The 18854-nt window shown below is 42.5% G+C and overlaps 1 protein-coding gene across 3 annotated transcripts in view; it reads left to right on the forward strand.

Annotated features, from left to right (window-relative positions):
• Positions 1-18854, forward strand: part of IPPK (inositol-pentakisphosphate 2-kinase) — a 50872-nt gene that overhangs the window by 26806 nt on the left and 5212 nt on the right. For 2 of the 3 annotated variants that reach the window (XM_038148680.1, XM_038148679.1), the window contains exons 2-10: positions 7579-7626; positions 11298-11393; positions 12144-12210; positions 13724-13845; positions 14171-14260; positions 14842-14900; positions 15253-15325; positions 16473-16752; positions 17952-18102. In XM_038148680.1, coding sequence (XP_038004608.1) covers positions 7579-7626; positions 11298-11393; positions 12144-12210; positions 13724-13845; positions 14171-14260; positions 14842-14900; positions 15253-15325; positions 16473-16752; positions 17952-18102 — 986 coding nt within the window. Of the gene's footprint in view, positions 1-3553; positions 6192-7578; positions 7627-11297; positions 11394-12143; positions 12211-13723; positions 13846-14170; positions 14261-14841; positions 14901-15252; positions 15326-16472; positions 16753-17951; positions 18103-18854 lie in introns of those variants that run through there. The other variant, XM_038148681.1, reaches the window with a different exon arrangement.

Genomic DNA, 18854 nt, shown 5'->3' on the forward strand with positions numbered 1-18854 from the left:
AGTTGGAATTTGGGAACCTTTGTGACACCTGTATTAAATAGGATTCCTTGCATTGACCTTGGATAATTTATATTAGATACACATTAGATATTCGATACACATCTGTGATCAATGGATGAAAAAAAGGACAGTCTTGTGTTTGTTTGTTTGTGTTTAGTTCTTTGGCTAAACAGGTACAATGTGACTGTTGATGCCACAACTCATTGACTTTACTTGAGTACAATCTACAAAGGTCTTACTATAAACAAAGAATTAAAAGTTGAAAGTACTTCCAGTTCTGTGAATTAGATGTGAAGCTTTTTATTGACACACACTTCCCCCAAGTTATTAGATTGAGTCAACATCAAGGAATTTTAATTCTGCATTGGGATTTCAGTTCAATATTGTACCAGTGGTTAAATTTGAAGTTTGCTTGTGTTCCCCAGGTTTCTGCACTGAAAGGATGCTCTGGATGCAGAGCAGTTTAGTGCCTTCCATGAAGTGAAAGGGAAGGTGGCACTGGGTAGCAGGGCTGAATGTTGAGAGGAGAGAGAGCAGAAAGGCAGCAACAACTTTTCTAAATGAGTGCCTTAAGCTTTGTAGATGCAGATGGGGAAGCACAGCATGTGTGTGGATGGAGATGGGAGACAGAAGCTCTGTGGTGTAACACTAATCCCATATCACAGTCATCATTTAACTGCAGCAGCAGCAACACCTCTCTCCTCTCTGCAGAATAATTGTTTCAGAGGTGCTATCTTTTGCTAATAATGAATGCTGGAGCAGACTTGTCTTTTGGTGACCTTCTTTGGAAATTCAAACTCTACTTTGGGTCTATTTTTTTTCTTATTTTGTGTGTGACTTTTGAGAATGCTGAAGGCTATATCCAGTGAAAATGTAAAACCAGTCCCAGTTTTGCAGTCAAGCTCAGGAGGTCATTAGCCTTGATTAAAAATGATCCTGTTTTTTTTTCTGGTTGGGTTCAGTGCTGGCTCAAACTTGACTGAGTTCCTTTTGCAGTTGAGATCAAGTTATCTCAAAAAGATTTCTTTTGTGTCTGTTACAAGTGCTTGTGATGCAGTGATGGAGTTTCTGTGCCTTTTCTGTGCTGCTCCTGTGTCTGCCCTCAGCTGACAGCGGCCGTGGGTTGGTTGCTCTGGGTGAAGCAGCCTGGCTGACCCAAAGCTGTGCAGGAGGGCTCAGTCTAAGCGCCTGCTTTATTCACTCTTTTGGTTCTTCCTTCCTCCCGGCTTTTCAGTGGCCGTTCCTTTGGCCTCAGTGGGTTTGTCTGTGACATGGAATAAAGTGTCAAGGAGGTGTTCTGACCTCCTTGAAGTGTCCTCCCTGGCCTGCTTTTACTCAGGAAGGAGCAGCGTCACTGGATTCTGCATGAGCACAAGACTTGCTTAGGTGCCTTCTGATTGACTTGTTCTGGATGCTGAGAATGATTCACTTGTTCTAACTGTCCATTTAATTATTTAGCTTCATTCTAATCCCTCTTACTGTTTTGACTCTTTGTTTCCTCCTCCCATTAATAATTTCCTGGAACGCCTGGTTTCCCTGCACACCATCAGATGACTTGGCAGCTCAGTGCTGGGAACGCGTGTTGCTGATAGAGGGGGCTTTAGAGCAGCTTGAAGGGAGGAAGCTTAGGACGTGTTTTTATGTTCCCATTGGTACAACTCACCTGTTTGGCAGATGGATGAGGTATCTGATGTGCTTGTAAATGTTAAGGACCGTTTTTCCTTGTTTCACAGCAAGGATGTCAGGGCCATGTGCTGTGCTGCCCAGGCAGTGCCAATGCACGCTGAGGGCCAGGCATCAATGGGTTTATTCATCCTGTTCTCTCCCTGGTACGTGTTTCCACCTCATACCAGTGGGTGTATCACTTGATATCATTTCAGGTGCTCTGATTAACTGCTTTGGCTGAAGGGCAGACATTTCCTTCTCACTCTTGCAGCATGCAATCATTAAATTCTCTCAGAATTGGTACCATCTGTGCATTGCAAGGTTATAGAAGCTTAGCTATAAAGTGAAACCTGAGGTAGTGCTTGACTCTCGTGGGAATCAAGATCATAAGCAAGCAGAAAAAAAATAAATTGTAATGAGCACCTGAAGTCTGATGCAAGCTATGAGCTCTGTGCTAAAGAAAACAAGTGTCATGGGGGGTTTGCTTTCAAATAAGGGTTTGCCATATTGAATGGTGTAAAGCCAGATGCCATGCCAGAAATCCTTTATTCCTGTTAAGAAATAAAACCATTGTTCTTCAAGGACTCCTGCGTTAAATAAAAGAGTATTGTTCCTATTTCTGAATGCTTCTTTGCACTATGTGTGAGCAATTGCTAAACTTCCTCCATACTGGCAGGAAATGTAGCTTTCCTCACTTTGTTTTGTGTGATCTTATCCACCTTATGTAGAACAAAACTGAGTTGGAAAACAATTGTGTATGATACTACCAGTGTATTTCATTCAAAAGCTGCACAATTTTCCAGTACTTAGTTTGTTTCCATCTCTCATAACCCTTCACATTGCACAGCACACTGACCCTGGATGAGGAGACCTTTAAAAATGTCTCGTGTTGAGTGCCCTGAGGGTGAGCTTTGGCTGAAGTGCCTGGGCAGTATGGTGGGCATGTTTTCACTGAGTTCCACCACGTCTCAGAAGGACAAACTCCTGTCACTGTCTTTTCTGAGATGTGAGGATAACACTTCTTTGTCCATTTTTCTTCTTCCCAGAAGTTGCATTTTCTGAATAGAAAGCCATTGTTTTCTGTTCAAACCCCTAAAACTAGAATTGGAATTGAAGGGGTTTTGGGATGTAGATTTGGAATAAAAAAAGCCAGAATAATTTTTTTAGTTGGCAAATACTGCGTGCAGCTGCCGTGTGCTACTGCAGGAACAGCTTAATATCAGCTAAACAATTCCATAGCTCATGTTGAGTGCCCTTGGACCTGTCAATAATCAATATTTGCATATCACTGTGTTCAGTTTGTCTCCCTCCCTTGGACTGAAAATTAGAATGTACTTTCTGTAGGTGCCATTGCTGTAGGTTGTTGTAAAGCCACAATGATTAGGTAGCACTGAATAGCCACGGTGGTAGGTCTGGCATCCTTGGAGCTGTGTTTGCTAAGTTCTTGGTAGCTCTTCAGGGTCAGCAAAACAGTGAATTAAGTAACCAGTTATAAAGAAATTCAGAGCCTTTACAGATTCTATTTTCTCCAAAAGTATTTGACTTTGTATCTTCATCTCCTTTGGCAGTGGCTGGTGGTGGTGTGTGAAATTAGTTGCAAAAAATAGCAGAGTAGGGATTGTAGAGATGATTTGTTACCAGTCTTTGAGAATGTTTCACCCCGTGTTTATAATTGGAACCTTGTGACTTTAATACGCACAACTGTATAAGAAAGATGGATTTAGTTACTCTGTTTCTGCATTGAGTGCCTTTTTAAGCAACAGGTAGGCAACTTTGTCATGTGAAATTGCAGATAGTGCCTGCAAAAATACTGGCGAGTTTTTAGATGCCAGAATTTATGAGGTGTTGTGGAGTGAGGGAGATGATGGGTGTGGGAAGGGGGTGGAGTTCCTTTTGGGACTTAACAAATTGCTTCTCAGAGTCTTGTTCTCTACCGGTCGATCTTGCAAATGTGAGCCCGAGTTGGGAATCAAGGAGATGAGAATCTTTTGCAGTTTGAGATGACAGAGCAGTGCTTTGCCTCCAGACAAAAGCAGTTAATGTGTGCTGCTTAGAATAATAATAGAGTAATAACAAATGACGTGAACCTGCTTATTTGGAGAAGGAGAAGCTGATGTTTCCCAGGCTTTGTGTTTGGACAGGCTAATTCTTTGTGGTTTTGTACAGAAACTTATTTGAAACCCGCGTGAGCAGAGGGAAAATACACATCTTTCTGTGTATCTAAGCAATTTTATCAGCAGTTGAGCTAACTTTGATTTTTCCTATTTCTTTCACTGCCACCAACTCTTATCTAGATTTTTGTTACTAATGTAGCAAGAGACCTGAAAAAAATCTCCATGATGCAAACGAGGTTGTTCCCTGAAGGGGAATATCAAGATCATAGATTTGCCCCAGTTGTGTTTAACTTTTAAAAACTCTCCAGTTCAGGAGGCCTGCATTTTATGTCAGTGAGGTCATAGAATAAGGTCATTATCAAGCTGTAAAGGAACAAACGTAAGCTTTTATCCCGGTTTCATAATTCTACTGCCTAATCCAAAGTACCTGGATTGATTCCAGTCATGTTTTGGCTGAGCTACCAAGGATTATTTTATTTTTTGGATTTTATTGAGTAAGATTAATGTAATAGCTGTAGTAACTGCTCGGGAGAATAAAAACTCTTACAGGTAAGCTTTTGGGGACCCCGCCCAGGACACTTTTTTCCCAGGACACACGAGGACAAGAGCTGTGTGTGTACACATCCCACTGGTCTGCGATGCCACCGATTTGCAGGATTTTCACATCTCCTCCCACAGCTCTTTCTCTCCTTATTGGCAGTCCTTAACTTTGTGCTCTAACCCAAACAATTGTTTGCCGATGGGGTGCTAAAGAAGCGTTTGCCTTTCTTGGGGCTGTGAACTGCGGGCTGCAGACTCCAAACCTTCGGCTTGGGATCGAGCTGCCCCGAAACACCTCTGGTTTCATCATCTCCGGCCCAGTGCTTGTGGGTGTGTTTTCAGACACTGCAGGCTTTGGTGTCCTTGTTGCTAGTGCTTGTTTTCAGTTTTCCATAACAATTGGAAATGGTTGTTGTTGTAGGCCTGGTATGGTGCTGGAGCCACTAAGAGCATTGTTATCTGCCATCAAGCTGCTCTGCTCTCGTGTGAGAGTTGTCCTTAAATTCCTTATTTGAGAGTAAGAGCAGTAGTGTGTGATGTTCTGATGGCTGGGTTATTTATAGTCTTTTGTTACTAAATGGAGACTGAACATATGCAGGGATTAAAAAAATTGTAGAGAGTTCTTCCTTTGAATTAATTATTTTTCTAACTTATATCAAAAGATATGAAGTCTTTTAATGTTTTATGCGTTACATTTGCCTACATCCATGCACTGTTTCTTTTCTTCCCCTTCTGCTTTCAGCCTGCTTTTTTCATATTTTTATCTCTCTGGGACTGTTATCCAGCTAACTAAATACTCTGATGGTGCCAGTGCCTTGGTGGAAGTGGTGCTAGGTGCCTCTGAGCCCTTCCACTGGTTGTGGAGAAGGAAATGTAGGGCACGTTAGGGTCTAGTTGAGATGATTCTCAAAGTGCTAAGGAGTAGTGGGAGCCTCTTCAGAGATCCGTTCCCTTTGGAACTTGGGCCATTCTCGTGCATGCAGATAAGTGTGGCACATATTTGGTGTTCAGTCTGTAAATAACAAAAAAAATTTGAAGGCATTTAAAGATAACTGACAGAAAACCTCATGGCAACAACCACCCACAATATTTCCAAGTAAGGAATCAGCCAAGTGAATCAGAAATGCAATAGCATGAAAAATGTGGGTCAATATTTTTGGTGGTGATACTTCTGAAGCAGTTGGCACCTGTGACATCTGATGGATTAACCTTGGTGCTGTGGAACTGGTATTGAAATGCACAAAGGGATGTATCTAGCTGGAAACTTGCCTCAAAATAGGAAAGAAGTGTTTTGAGGGGTTTTTTGATGTTTGGTTTTGGGGTTGTTTTTTGTTTGTTTGGTGATGGTTTTGATTTCCTCTAATCATCTAATAGTCTCACTGAAATGCAGTTTGGGCTGGCTGGTTTAAGTGCATCTGTGAAGTTTGTTTGAACAGTGCTGTGTTTCCTTTTGACATCTTTAGGCCAGCAACATGTTCTTCTTTTGCCATATGTAATTTTGGTCATTTTGCCAAATCAGGAATGACTTGCTGATGAACAAATACTGTCCTGAGTCCTGTGAGAGCAAATAAAGTTTTCCAGAGCACTGGTTGGAATCTTGGCTGGGAACTGATTAAAAGATAAATATCTACACTAGCCTTGAAAGATTACAGAATCACGTTTCTCAATGGATTAGAAGTGATAATCAGATCACTCCATCACTGATCCACTTACTAATGAATAATTAAAGCAGGAGGCCCAAGCGGCTGAAACCCTGTAAGATAACACACTGCACACAGAGCCACAGGCTCATCAGGCCAGGCTCTGTTACCCACGTGTGGGGCACAATGACAGAGAGAGAGGAATTGGCACCAGGCATCTCGTCAAATCCAGGTGACTGTGATTACCACTCTGGTGGTGTCTTGTTGGGGCACTCATCTTGCAGGACAAATCAAATTAACAGCAAAGATCCTTTTATGTGAGAGTGTTTTCCAGGTGTGGGTGAACGTTGAGATTTCCGGTGGCGTGAGGCTTTGTAGGTCTGGAAGGGGCCTTGTCTGGCTTCCAGTGGCAATGGCTGAACCTGGACCTGGTTTTGTTGTTGTTTTGGATGGCACATTGTCATTAGTTTTGCTTGTTTCCTCTTTCTCTCCATGTTAGTAATGAAAGATATCTGCAGCCCTCTCCCTCAGCCTGTGCAGAAACAGCTTTCAGCTCTGAAACATGGAATAAATCTGGTGCTGTCATGCTATGGGAAGTTTTTCAGTGGCAAATAATTTGGAAAGGAAAAAGCTTGGATTCCATAAACCCGAAGTGCAACTGGGATGTTTTATCTGCATTGTCTTTGTCAGTGAATCTGAATGTATTTCTGTGGTAGTGCTTTAAATGGATGCAATCCTTCTTGGTGTGTCTTGGGAAGGCCCAAATGGAGCCAGGCTGGCCAAGAGGTAACTCTGGAAAACAGCTGTTTGTCTCTACCTTCTGTGGTGCCAGTTGTTGGTATTGTGCCCATTGTATGTGACTAGGCTGAACTACGTCCACATTTACAGTGGAAGTAAATATCTCTAGTATCAGATGTTTAGGCAGACCAGGGGCAGGGCTGTGTGTTGCCTTTTAAGGCTGCAGGTGCCTTAACACTGTGTCAGACTTTGATTTTAATATGTAAAGTGTCAAGCTGTTTGAATTGTTACAAAACTGATAACGATTGTAAAAATTACAAAAATTAGTGAGTTTTTCTATGGTTTTAAAGGTAAAATATTTGGAATCCTGCTGTATTTGTTCCTGTGTTATGTATTTACTCTGCAGAAGTTTATAAGCAGCAGGGTTTAGTGTAGTGATAGTTCAGCTGTGTAGCTGCTGCTGGTAACTGGCAAGTGTCTCCTTAATAATCTGTAATGCTCTGCTGATACTGTAAGTGAAATGGGCCTTGTGTCTCTTTCGGGGAGCTGTGGTGCACAGGTGCCAGGGTGGGGGTGTTTGTGGTTCCATGTGAGCTTTCCCAGATTTCCAGGGCAGTGCTGTAAGCTCAGGGAGCATTTCCCTGGTGCACTCGGTGACTGGAGATGCAGAGTGGCTGCCTGGTTAAACCGATGGCAGAGCTGGCAGCTGTGTTTGATTTCAGCTGGTGTATTTGATTTCAAGTTGAGTGAAATAACCATCTGAAATGTGCTTTTCTGTTTGTTTTTTCCCCTTAATTTCTCGGAGAGGTGCACTGGGGAGTCAGACAAGTGTGGTGTTTGTAAATGCTAACGAATCCCTATTCTCTCCTGTTTTCCTCCAGCGCTGTGTGGTGCTACGGTTTCTGAAGTCCCCCCCCAACCAGAACAAGGTAAGATTTAAACCTGTCCTGTTGCTGAGTGCCCTTGGGTAAACTAATAGCCAGTGTGAGGAGAAACAAGAAACCTGTGCAAGAGCTGTGGCTGGCAGGAGTAAGGACAATTGGGTGTTTTGAAATGCGCCTGTGTTTCAGGGGGTTTGGCAACAGGAGGAAATCTGAGGTTGTCTTATGTAACTGGGGTGATGTGAGTGCTGATAGCACGAGCTCTGTGAGCTGCTGTGTGTCAGAGGGCAGAGCTTCCAGCTGTGCACAGTGTAAATGTTCCATATCCACCTGTGGAGCACTGGGTGCTGAGCAAGAAAGGAGTTTTCCTGGCTGGAGCCAGGTGGGACAGAACAGGAGCTGCACAGAACCCGTGTCACAGTCAAGGTCTGCTGTTGACCACCTGATCAGTAGCTAAAAAGCCATGGAATCTGAACAAACACATGAAATGTTCACAGAATAGCCTTTGTCAGTGAGTGAGTGAGTGTCCTAGCTGTTAGGAAAAGAACGTGGCAGGACACAATCTCCCAGTTTCTTCCGTGGTATAAAAAGGTTTTCCTGCTGGAGAAGGAGCTGAAGTGAATCACTTTACATTTTATTTTACAGGGATAAAAAATGATCAAAACCCAAAGGTGGAGCATAAACACAGTGTTCCAAGGAAGAAAAATAAGAAAAGAGAGCACAAGGTTCAAATTCTTTAATTTTCTCAACCTTGAGAGAAGTCTTGAGGATGTGTTACCTGAGAGATCCAGGGAATGGCTTGAGTTACAGCAGCCCCTGACCCATGGCTTTGTGAGGCACAGTGGCACATTGTTCTGGGGCTCCACTGAGAGCTGGTCTGTGTGCCTGATTTTAGGAAAAAAGAAACAAGGAGGAATGTGAAGTAAACATCTAGAAAGGGCATTTTATTGCTTTAAATCAGGAAAATGAATGTGAAAAGCATCCAGTTTTACAAGGAACAAGTTGCTAAAGCAGAGGAAGGCAAAATTAGTGAACACAGCATATGTATGAGTTATTTGATGGTCTTTCTGCTACTACTTAACTTGAAAAAAGGTCTGGTAAAACCAAAGTATGATTCAAGTAGATTTTTGAGCTGCTTTTATTGGCAGGATTTCAAAAATGTATCTTGTGCTTGGTAGTAGCCCAAGATAATGATGTTTAGTGTTAACAAGAGCAGTGGTGAGTCCAGTGCACCACAAGAAAGGAAACAGTGCTTATCTCAATTTTTAGTACAGCAGGAGAGGATTAGACCACAACTTTATGTAAAAAGTCAGTCTGTTGCAGTTTATTTAAGAAAACAGAACACTGAATGCCTGCCCCTTTTCTTTTTTCGTTTTTCAGTTTTTAAATTTTAACTTCCAAGAGATTGTTGCATAGTAATTGTTTTTAACAAATTGATGAAGTGTGAGAGAGTCACAAAGGAAGGCAGGAAGTGAGTTTTCAGTTACCCACCCCAGCACGGAGGCTGGGCATACACATTCCAGGGCTGCATGCTGAGGAGGGCTGGCTCCAGTTCTGCATTTGCCATGCACTGGGAGTGTGAGGACTTGGTGATACACAATTCCCTCTAAACAGAGGGTTTTGTAATTTGAATATATTTACTTATTCTGCTGATTGATTTTTTTAAAGGACCATTTTTTCTTGGGGCAGGACAGAATAAATATTTTATTATCAGATCAGTAAACAAAGCCTGGAGAATCAATCAGTTTTGGGATAAACTTGCACATAGCAAGCATGACAGGGAAAATGTTTTATTTTTTTAGGAATAATCTGTATTCCTGACTTAAGTCAAATGAGTTAGGTTCAGAAGTGTTCTGTGTCTGTGCATGACATCACAGGTCATCCAAGGTAAACAATGCTGAAGGAAGCAGTTCAAGCAAAATATTTTCTAGCAATACCCACACTGAAATTCAGATGTGAACAAATAGGTCTCAGTCTCTTCTGCTTAGCTCCTTTGGGAAAGGTAAAGAAGTCTGGATGCTGCTTTGTACATTTAATTATCTTATTAATTACGAATTTGGGATTAGATAATCCAGCAGTTGAACAAGTTGGTATTATTGTGCATTGTAACCTTATTGTTATGATTGAAAAAGACTCAATAATGTAGCTGCAGGGCTTGCATTGCTTGAATAGAAAGCCAAGTGTCAGCCTCAGGGAGTGCTTTTAATTGCATATTGCTATTTTAGTATATGATCTTCTTCATGAAAGAATTAAAAAAAATTATTGTAGAAAGCCTATTTGAGTTTTGGTGAGTGAGCTGGCAGTAATGATGGGTCCTTCAAAAGCTTTTCATCTCAGTGGTTTTTGATGTTAAAAGGTGATGCTCAAGTAGGCTGTTAGTTGTTTTTTGTTTCATTTAGATGTATCAATTGTACTTGCTCTTAAAAGACATTTTAAGCTTGGTTTATAATTTTATGGTTGTATTGATCTTTTTAACTGGCGAGTCTTTCCATGTAGTAAAAGTGACAGCAGTACATTTCAATGAAATGCTTATGTCTCAGTCTGAGAGTCTGTGCGTGTATGCTAACCCCAACCAAACCCAACACAAACCTGTGGGTGCTGTGTACGTCAGCAAACCAGGTCAGAACCATCTGGAAATGGGAATGAGCTGAGATTTCTGTTCCTGATGAGATGTTGTAATATTCCTTCTCACCATTCAGTAGGTTAAAGAAGGGGCTGTTGTCATCTGTGATTAGTGCTGGATGTGGTCTTTCCTCCTTTCTGTGGGCTATGTCAGTGTCTGGGTGTTGTCCTCTTGTATTTTATTTCCTCTTACTCTGCTCTATTTATATATTTTTTTTTCTCCTACTCTTGTTTTTCCTCTTTGATTTGCTAACATGTACCCAAGTGTTGCACTTTTTCCTCCACTTAATCTTATTGTGAGATTTTAAGAGTTTTTTGTTTTGTTTTGGGTTTTTTGTGTGTGTGTTAAAAAAGACAGCGTAGCTTTGAGGTTCTCTGTTGTAACAATCCAATACTTTGCAGAGAGGCAGAGTGTGCTGGCAATGGGATAGTGTTGCTGTAAAGCTCCTTTGCTGGGAGTCTGTCCAGGTCTGACTGTGCAGTTGTCCCTGTCCTGCTTCCAGTACTCATGGAGCTTCCTTTCTAGCTTTTGGCATCTTGTCTCATAGGAAACCTTTCCTTATGAAATTACAGAAGATCACTTTAGAGTAAGGTTTTTCACTGTGTGGGGCAGGATTTGGGACAGATGGCAAGTTCTGTACCCGTTCGTGCCAAGGTTTGGAATGTGGCTCAGTCTTTGCAGCCGTTCCCTCCCCAATCTCCATGATGTATCTTGTAACGCTCCAAGCCTCTTCTGCTCTGCAGCTGCTGGGCACCTCTTTGGACTGCTGGAGTTCTCTGAGCTGTTGTAGAATAATGGTCAGAGTAGGTCTTGAGCAGTCTCCCCTTGTTCCACCTTTGTCACTTTCTCTCTCCTTTGTCTCCTGAAACTGAAGAAGAATCATCTTTTGTGACCATTTTTCTGTGTGTCCCAGCCCTGAGATGGCAGTAGGGAAACAAATTTAGCACATTTGATGTGTCTGTTAGATTTCAGTGTGCACTGACCTGCCAAGCTCAGCAATTAAGTTATTTGTTAAATCACTGACCAGGATGAGTGCATGTTCTGGAGTGGTGTTACCTTGATTTTGGAGTTCAGTTACTACATTTCTGTCTTCCAGACTCCAGAGGAAATACTACACCATCTGCAAAACATCGTGGACTTCGGAAAACACGTGATGAAGCAGTTCTTTGGGGAGAACTATGTTCACCATGGGGTAAGTGATTTGTTTTTAAAATAAATGGCCTAGGCATTGTAAACACTGAAGTGTTTGGGGGAACACTGAGTGCCAGTGAAAGGAGCTAACAGGCTTTGCACACAGGAGGCGTTTGGATGCAAACAGGGAGCCTGCTCTGTGCTGGTGAGGTGATTGGGTTGTACTCAGGGGTTTGGCCGTTTCAAGCTACTGATGAGAAGTGTGGTCATGTCTTTGCCTAAGGCAAGAGGGACGTGTGTGGGAGAGATTTTTAGACTAACTGCAAAACAAGGGGAGAAACCTGGTTCATATAAATTGCTGAGGTTTCTGTGCAGTCAGAGGTCACCTTTTCCCTTGCTCTGTTCTTCAGGGCAGCAGGATCTTGTTCACTGAACATCAGAGAAGTGAAAAAGTTACAGCTTCACCTGGGACTTGAGTTCTGCCTTGAAAGGGTTGGGATGTGAGACATGGGACTTTTTCACTTGTGGAAAGGACAGAATGATGCAGGTTCCTTCACACACATTACACTTGCACTGAAATGCTCTTTGTCATGCATTTATTTCAATTAGTCCCTGGTTCTTATAGAGGAGCAGGTGGTGCCCGTGATTGCAGGTACAGGTGTTCACAGACTGTGAATCAGAGGGAGAAGCTGCTGACTGCATACCTCAGTGTACTTTGTGTAACCCACCGAGCTTTGCTCTTCCATTTCAAGACTCCCAAACTGGGTATTAATTTTTGCATTAAAATATTTTCTTTTTTGTTCCCCAATAGGAAATTATTCAACTGCCTTTAGACTTTGTAAGACAGCTCTGTTTGAAAATCCAGCCAGAGAGGCCGGGTAAGTGCCAGGGGTGGGATTAGAAAGGGGCTTCCTCAAGCTGTGAAGCATTTTCCTTTGTTCTAAAGTAAAAAAAGCATCACACTACAGAACATAAGGCAACTTTTATTTAATATTTAAACAATGATAAGTTGAAAATTTGTTGTGGAAAAAATGGATTCTGTTCTGGAATCAAAAGTAGTCTGTGATAGCTCTAAAACAGGCAAAGAGATTGGCCCTTGTGGTGTCTTATGTTCCCTAAATTTCCTGAAGATGGCTAGAAATTCCTACTTTAGTAAAACTCCTTGAAGATAAATACAATGTTAAATCAAAGTACTGTAGTCATATGCTTTGATGCCTTTCATCCAGGAAAAAAAAAGGAATTAATTTACATATAGTGAGCACAGGTCCACAGTGCCAGGAACCAGTGAGGAAAGTTAATAGTGTCTAATAAAAGTAAAAAAAACAATGATACTCTGGTGGAAGTGAATGATAGAATTTAGTTTTATTTTTCCAAGTTAAATTTCATGTGTCCACAGCTGCTGGGGATTGCAGTTGCTTGTGGGGAAGCGTCCAGGTGCTTCACAACAGTGAATCTCACTGTCCATTTTTAGCAGGAATTTTTTTTAAACCTCAAGGACTTTTTTTTTCAATGTTACTCTTCACATAAGCCTGTGTAACATACAAAAGAGCTTCTCTAATACTTCAGATCTCTGAGCCTTTCTGATTTGGCAAGTGGCTTTCAGCTGTGAAGGTGTGAAGGATGTACTTTTGCTTAAATTTAGAAAAAGAAAACAAACCTCAACATTTTGTTGGAGACAGAAGGCTTCTTGCTCATCCTGGTGAAGCAGTATGGCATGACAGGCTGCTGCCTGAGGCTTTGGTTTCTCAGATTTATTTTTTCTATTGCAATATATTTTTCAGAGGGGGCATTTTTCTTACAGTGGAAACTGTACCAGGAACGTGGGTTCCACATGTCTGTTTAGTAACAGGTACTTGAAAGTCTGGGGCTGTGTGCTCTCGTTAACTTTGAATAGTCTCACAGACCTTTGTGTCCCAAAGGATGCACGTGGAGAGAGGTTATTCAAAGGATTTTTATGCAGAATGTCTCTTAAGCTTATGATATTCCTGCCAGTTTTCAATCCTTTTGACTCAGCTGAGGGATGGTAGGTCAGGTCGTGCATAGTAAGCAAAGGGGAGTTCACATCTTTGAATAAATACATGAATGAGTCACTTTACCTGTTGTTGGCCAATCCATTTCCTTGCAGTTTCAGGCCTCACCTTTCTTGGGATGAGCTGGGAGCTGGCCATTAACAGCAGCTCTTGGGACAGTTTTGAGGAAACTGAAACCAGGCGTGGATAATGGGGAGGGCAACTTTGTGCAGAAGCATAATTGGCTGAAGCTGATAAACCGCATGTCCTGTCCTTCCACGCTTGTTCCCACGCCCCACCTGGTGAAGGAGACTGCTCCAGAGCGAGCAAACACCCCCGAGCTAATCTCCCTGTTGGTGTTGTTTGTCCCCCGCTGTCGCAGAGTGTCGCTGTGACAAGGACATGGACACGCTGAGCGGCTACGCGATGTGCCTTCCCAACCTGACGCGGCTGCAGCCCTTCCGCTTCGCCGAGCACCGGCCCATCCTCTGCATCGAGATCAAGGTGTGCAGGGACAGAGCCTCGGAGAAGGCAGAGCTCACTGCTTTCACTGTGACCCACAGGAGGAAACAGCCCCCTCTCCCTTCCAATTCCCCATCTTTTGAAACTTGGGAATTCCCAGGTTTATTGGCTTTTCTGTAGGCCACAGCAGTTTGGTGTGTCGTTATTTTTTAAAATAATAGGGAGTAATTCAGCTTTTAAGTGCTGGAATTTTTTCTAATTTAAAAAAAATTTCCTTTAACTGGAAAGATTGGCATATTGTATGCCTTTATATTTCTGTAGACAGAGACGTTTATATTTACGATCTTGTTTTGTTTGTTTGTTTTAGCCAAAGTGTGGCTTCATTCCTTTTTCCAGCCATGTTTCACAGGAGATAAAGCACAAGGTGTGTCGTTACTGTATGCATCAGCATCTAAAGGTAATTATTAAGCCACCCTGCTTTCCTTTGGCTGTACTGTGCTCTATTTGCTGTTCCAGGCTTGCTTTCCTGTTGAAACTTGCTCAAATCTCTGATATGACTAAAGCCGGTAGGAGGATACACAGCTGATTTTCTGGGTGTGCATTTGTTTAGTGAGAGATGGAACAAGTTCTGTGGCAAGCTGGAAGCAAACAAATACAATATCAGCCTTTGGGGACTGTGAATGCTGTGATTGGGTCAGCTCTGATGTGGAACTTCCTTCCCAGACCAGCTCACCAAGAGCATTCTGTGCCTTAGAACAAACAGAGCTCAGGGACTCGTGCCTGCTGGGACTCTGGAATGGTGTGACTGTGACTCCCTGGGATTTAATGTGACCTTTCTCCCTTGCGAATGCAGTTTGAGTGACTTGAGTTAAAAATGACTGGGAAACACCCACAGTAATCATGAATTTTGTGTTCAAAGTGGTTTAAATGTTCTGACCTCTGAAGGCGGGATGTCAGTGCCACAGACCTGGCTGTTAAACTGGGGGAGCAGCCATTCCAGGTAGAGAGGGTAACAGCAGTGCTCTGGGTTTTCCACAGGTAGCCAATGGAAAATGGAAGCGACCAAGTAAATATTGCCCATTGGACCTCTTCTCAGGGTAAGCATTCTGTGCTTTTGCCTCCCTCCCCCCCAAAAAAATCTGCATTACAGATTTCTTGCTTGGATTACTTTGCCTTTCACTGAGGTATTATGGATGGTCAGTGCTGGCTTGTCTGGACCTTTACAGTGATTATATAATCTGCTATTTCCCCCTTTACACTATCTCAGCGATCAGAGCTGCCTTTTGCAGCGTGACATTGCACCCAAGAGCTGTTTAGTGTACTCAGATCTGAAGTTCACTTTGCCTTTGCCATGACCTCAGTGTGAGTGATGTGCTCAGTGTGTGTGCTCATGCCAGGTGTGAACATCCAAAGGCTGTGATGAAACATTCTTGGCTTTGTTTTCCCTAGAAATAAACAAAGAATGCACTTTGCTTTGAAGAGCTTATTACAGGAGGCACAGAACAACTTGAAAATATTTAAGGTAAAGTTAAATCTCTGCTTGCTTTTTTTTGCCTTGAATTTTAAACAATTTGACTTGAGCATCTAAACAGTCAAGATCTTCTTTCAAACCTACCTAATCAGACCCTCACTGATGGTGTGATTTTGTACCCCATCAAGAGAAGGAAATGGGGAAGTTCTCAGTTAGATTTCAGATGAGGACAGAGACATAATAATTTGCCAGAATTCACAGACTCAGAATATCCTTACTTAGAAGGACCCATGGGGATTGTCCAAGTCCAACTCGTGGCCCTGCACAGGCCCCCCAACAATCCCACCCTGCGGCTGAGAGCATTTTCTAAATGCTGGAGCTCTGGCAGCCTTGGGGCTGTGACCATTCCCTGGGGAATGAATTATTGGGAAGGAATCACTGAGGAGCAATTGATAGAAAAGGACTCTTAAGGTGACCAAAGTTTTGAAACTTCATGTACTGCTTCAGGAAGAAGGAAATGGAGAACTTGGCATGTTGCTGCAAATACTTTGTTTTAGATTCCTGTCAGAGCACTGATGTAGGCCTCGCTGAGGAAGGAAAAAGTGGCATTCCATGACACTCGCGTAGGAAAAATACGAAGCAGTAACTGATGATTTGTGGAGATTTTCAGATTAATTCTAGGAAACAAGAGTCTTTCAATTTATTTCCAATATTAAATCAACTATTTGAATTACTTAAACTTCCATGAGCTGCCCTCTTTTTGTACTAGTGAGTAGCTATCACACCTTTTCTGTCCCCTTTCACAGCCTTCCCTTTGCCAGTCTGGGCTGGTAGAAAAGGGTGTTTCACATGGAGCTTTTTCATTCCTGACATTATTCAGAAAGAAGTGATAGGAAAATGTGTCAAGTATCCTTCACCTGTATTGTTCTGATTCCTTACAGGCCATTAAGTTGGGAAAGTAGCACTTGATTTAAACAGTGGTTTTGGTTTTCATTCAGAGGTTGTTACCTGCAGGTACTGATTAGGCTTAAGAGGACAAATCTGTAGGAGATTGAGAATCTTGGGTGTCTGTATAGAGATTGTTAAGGTAATAACACTTTTCTAAGCTTAGAATATTAGATCTGATGCTCTGAATAGCTCAGTATGAATAACTTGACTTCCTGATGTGCCTAAAGACTTCTTTTTCTCCTTGTTGCAGAATGGGGAACTAATTTATGGCTGTAAGGATGACCAGGACTGTGTCTCTGACTGGAATGAACTTGCTCGTCACTTAAAACCTTTCTTTTTCCCTTCCAACGGGCTGGTCAGCGGCCCCCAGTGCACAAGGACAATTGTTAAGGAGCTGATCCACGTGATCACCATGGCGCTGCTGAGTAGCACCGACACCTGCAGGGCAGGCCACATGAAGACAGTTCCCATCTCCCAAGGGAGAAGCTACTGTGAAGCAAGTGCTTTTAATAAGGAGCTAGTAAGAAATGGTGAGGGATAATGCTGTAAAAACTGTCCATAATTTACTGTTTGTGGATCCCAGAGTGGTGTGGGTTGGAAGGGAACTTCACAGGCCCCCCAGTCCAGCCCCCTGCCATGGGCAGGAACACTCCCCACCAGAGCAGGTTTCTCAGAGCCTCGCCTGATGTAACAATTCAGATCTTTGTGTCTTGGTTATAAGTACTGGTATGAGAAAGGAAACAGGGGAGTTCTGGTGGCATTTAAAAAAAGTTTTGAGTTGCAGAGCTACCAGATAATTGTTGTTAATATAATGTGACATTGTAGCGAGCGCTTACAGCACTGTATCAAATAAATAAAAATAAATTCAGGAGGTGGTACAGGAAAAAGGGAAGAAAATAGCAGCTTGAGCTGATAACAATCATAGGTATTCCAAATGAGTGGGGAATTTTTGTTGTATGTGATGAAGCTGGGCTGCTTTGGTTGGTGTATTACAACTCCTGTACTTTGCCTTTCTCTGTTCCTCCTGTCAGCCCTCACCAGGGCACAGCTCATGTTCTTTTCTTCAGCTGCTCTTCTCCTGGTGAAGAGAGGTCTGACTACCAGAGGGAAGAGGAATGGGAAGTGAGAATAGGAAAACTGTAAATTATGTTAATTCCTCAGCGCATAAGTTCTGTAAAGCTCTAATTATTCAAGCTGCTGCCAGTTATCCCAATTACACAAACAGCACATTTCTTACTTTGCTTTTGAGGAAGACCTGTTTCACTGCCTATGGTTTGTTGTAGTGCTGGGGAAGGAGCTGTCCTAGAGAAATTATAGCAAATACAATTCTTGATACTGTATAAAAAAGACCCCTGAGCTGAAATGCTAAATTACGGTCAACAGGTGATATTGTTCAAAGTGAATTTGTGCTGGCTTCAAACTCAGATGAGAAATTTCTCTTGTGGACTCAAAAGGAGTAGAATGCAGTGGATGTGTGGGCGTGTTTTGGTGTTTGTTTTTTAAGTAGTTTGTAGAGTTGAATACCAGGTGTTTTCAGTCCAAGATGAGCAGTTTAAATGTGCAGGTCAGTACCTGCACCTTGCACTTTCATTTGGAAACTGAAGTGTTTTGAGGTTTCCCCCTACCTGTGACTGGACTAAAAGTATTTGGACTTTGAAACAAGCACATGTAATGGCAAATTGAAGTTAAGGCTTGTGTCTGCCTTATTTTAAAATGCATTTTCTTCTAGGTAAACATAAGTTGGAAAGCTCTGGCTTACCGAGGGGTTGTCTCCTTTATAAAACCCTTCAGGCTCAGATGCTTGACATGCTGGATATTGAAGGACTCTATCCTTTGTACAGTAGAGTTGAACAGTACTTGGAGGAATTTCCTGAAGAGAGGTAAGACTTGATGGCTTTTCTTTCCAGTCCTGAGTAACCAGGACTGCAGGCAGGATTGGCCCTGTGCACACACTCTGTTCTGTTGTACAGCCTCCCTTCATGGCACTGCCCGTTCTGAATTTCTGACTGAACATCAGCTGATGTTGGTCACCTTGGCCTGAATTTGAAAGTAATGATTATGATTATGGAAAGTTCACAACAGGCTAAGAGAGGAGAACACTCTCTTAGTACTGGGGGTTGTGTATTTGCAGAAAGGTACAGTGGAATGGGTGGTTTCTCCTGTCCCAGTAGCTGCAGAGCTGGGAATGTCTGCAGGGGTAATGATGTTCTGCAGTGATGAATGCAAGCTGCTGTGTTGTTTTCCCCTGAAATAAAACTTATTAGTGTAATTAGAATTGCTCCAAGCAGCCTCCACTGGGGTGCTGTTCCTCTCCTGTGCTCACACGAGGGCACTCTGGCCTCACTCAGGAGCTGCTGCTGCTTGTGCGGAGCACTGGAGGATGTGTTCTTTGATCTGTGGGGGTTGTGTGGGACAAACTCCCCTGGGAGGGTTCAGGTTCTCAGCTGGGGCTCAGCTGTTCACAGGGGGAAGGAGCAGCCCAGGACACCCCTCCATTAGCACATGGTGTTGGAGCAGGGCCCTGTCACATACGCCTTTGGCCCCACTCTATACTTTTTATGTACAAAATAATATACATATAAAAATATATAAAAAAAGGTATTATATATTTCTTATAGATGTATTTTCAGCA

Source organism: Motacilla alba, chromosome 12 (genome assembly GCF_015832195.1).
Source record: "Motacilla alba alba isolate MOTALB_02 chromosome 12, Motacilla_alba_V1.0_pri, whole genome shotgun sequence".
In the NCBI taxonomy this organism is placed as follows: Eukaryota; Metazoa; Chordata; class Aves; order Passeriformes; family Motacillidae; genus Motacilla; species Motacilla alba.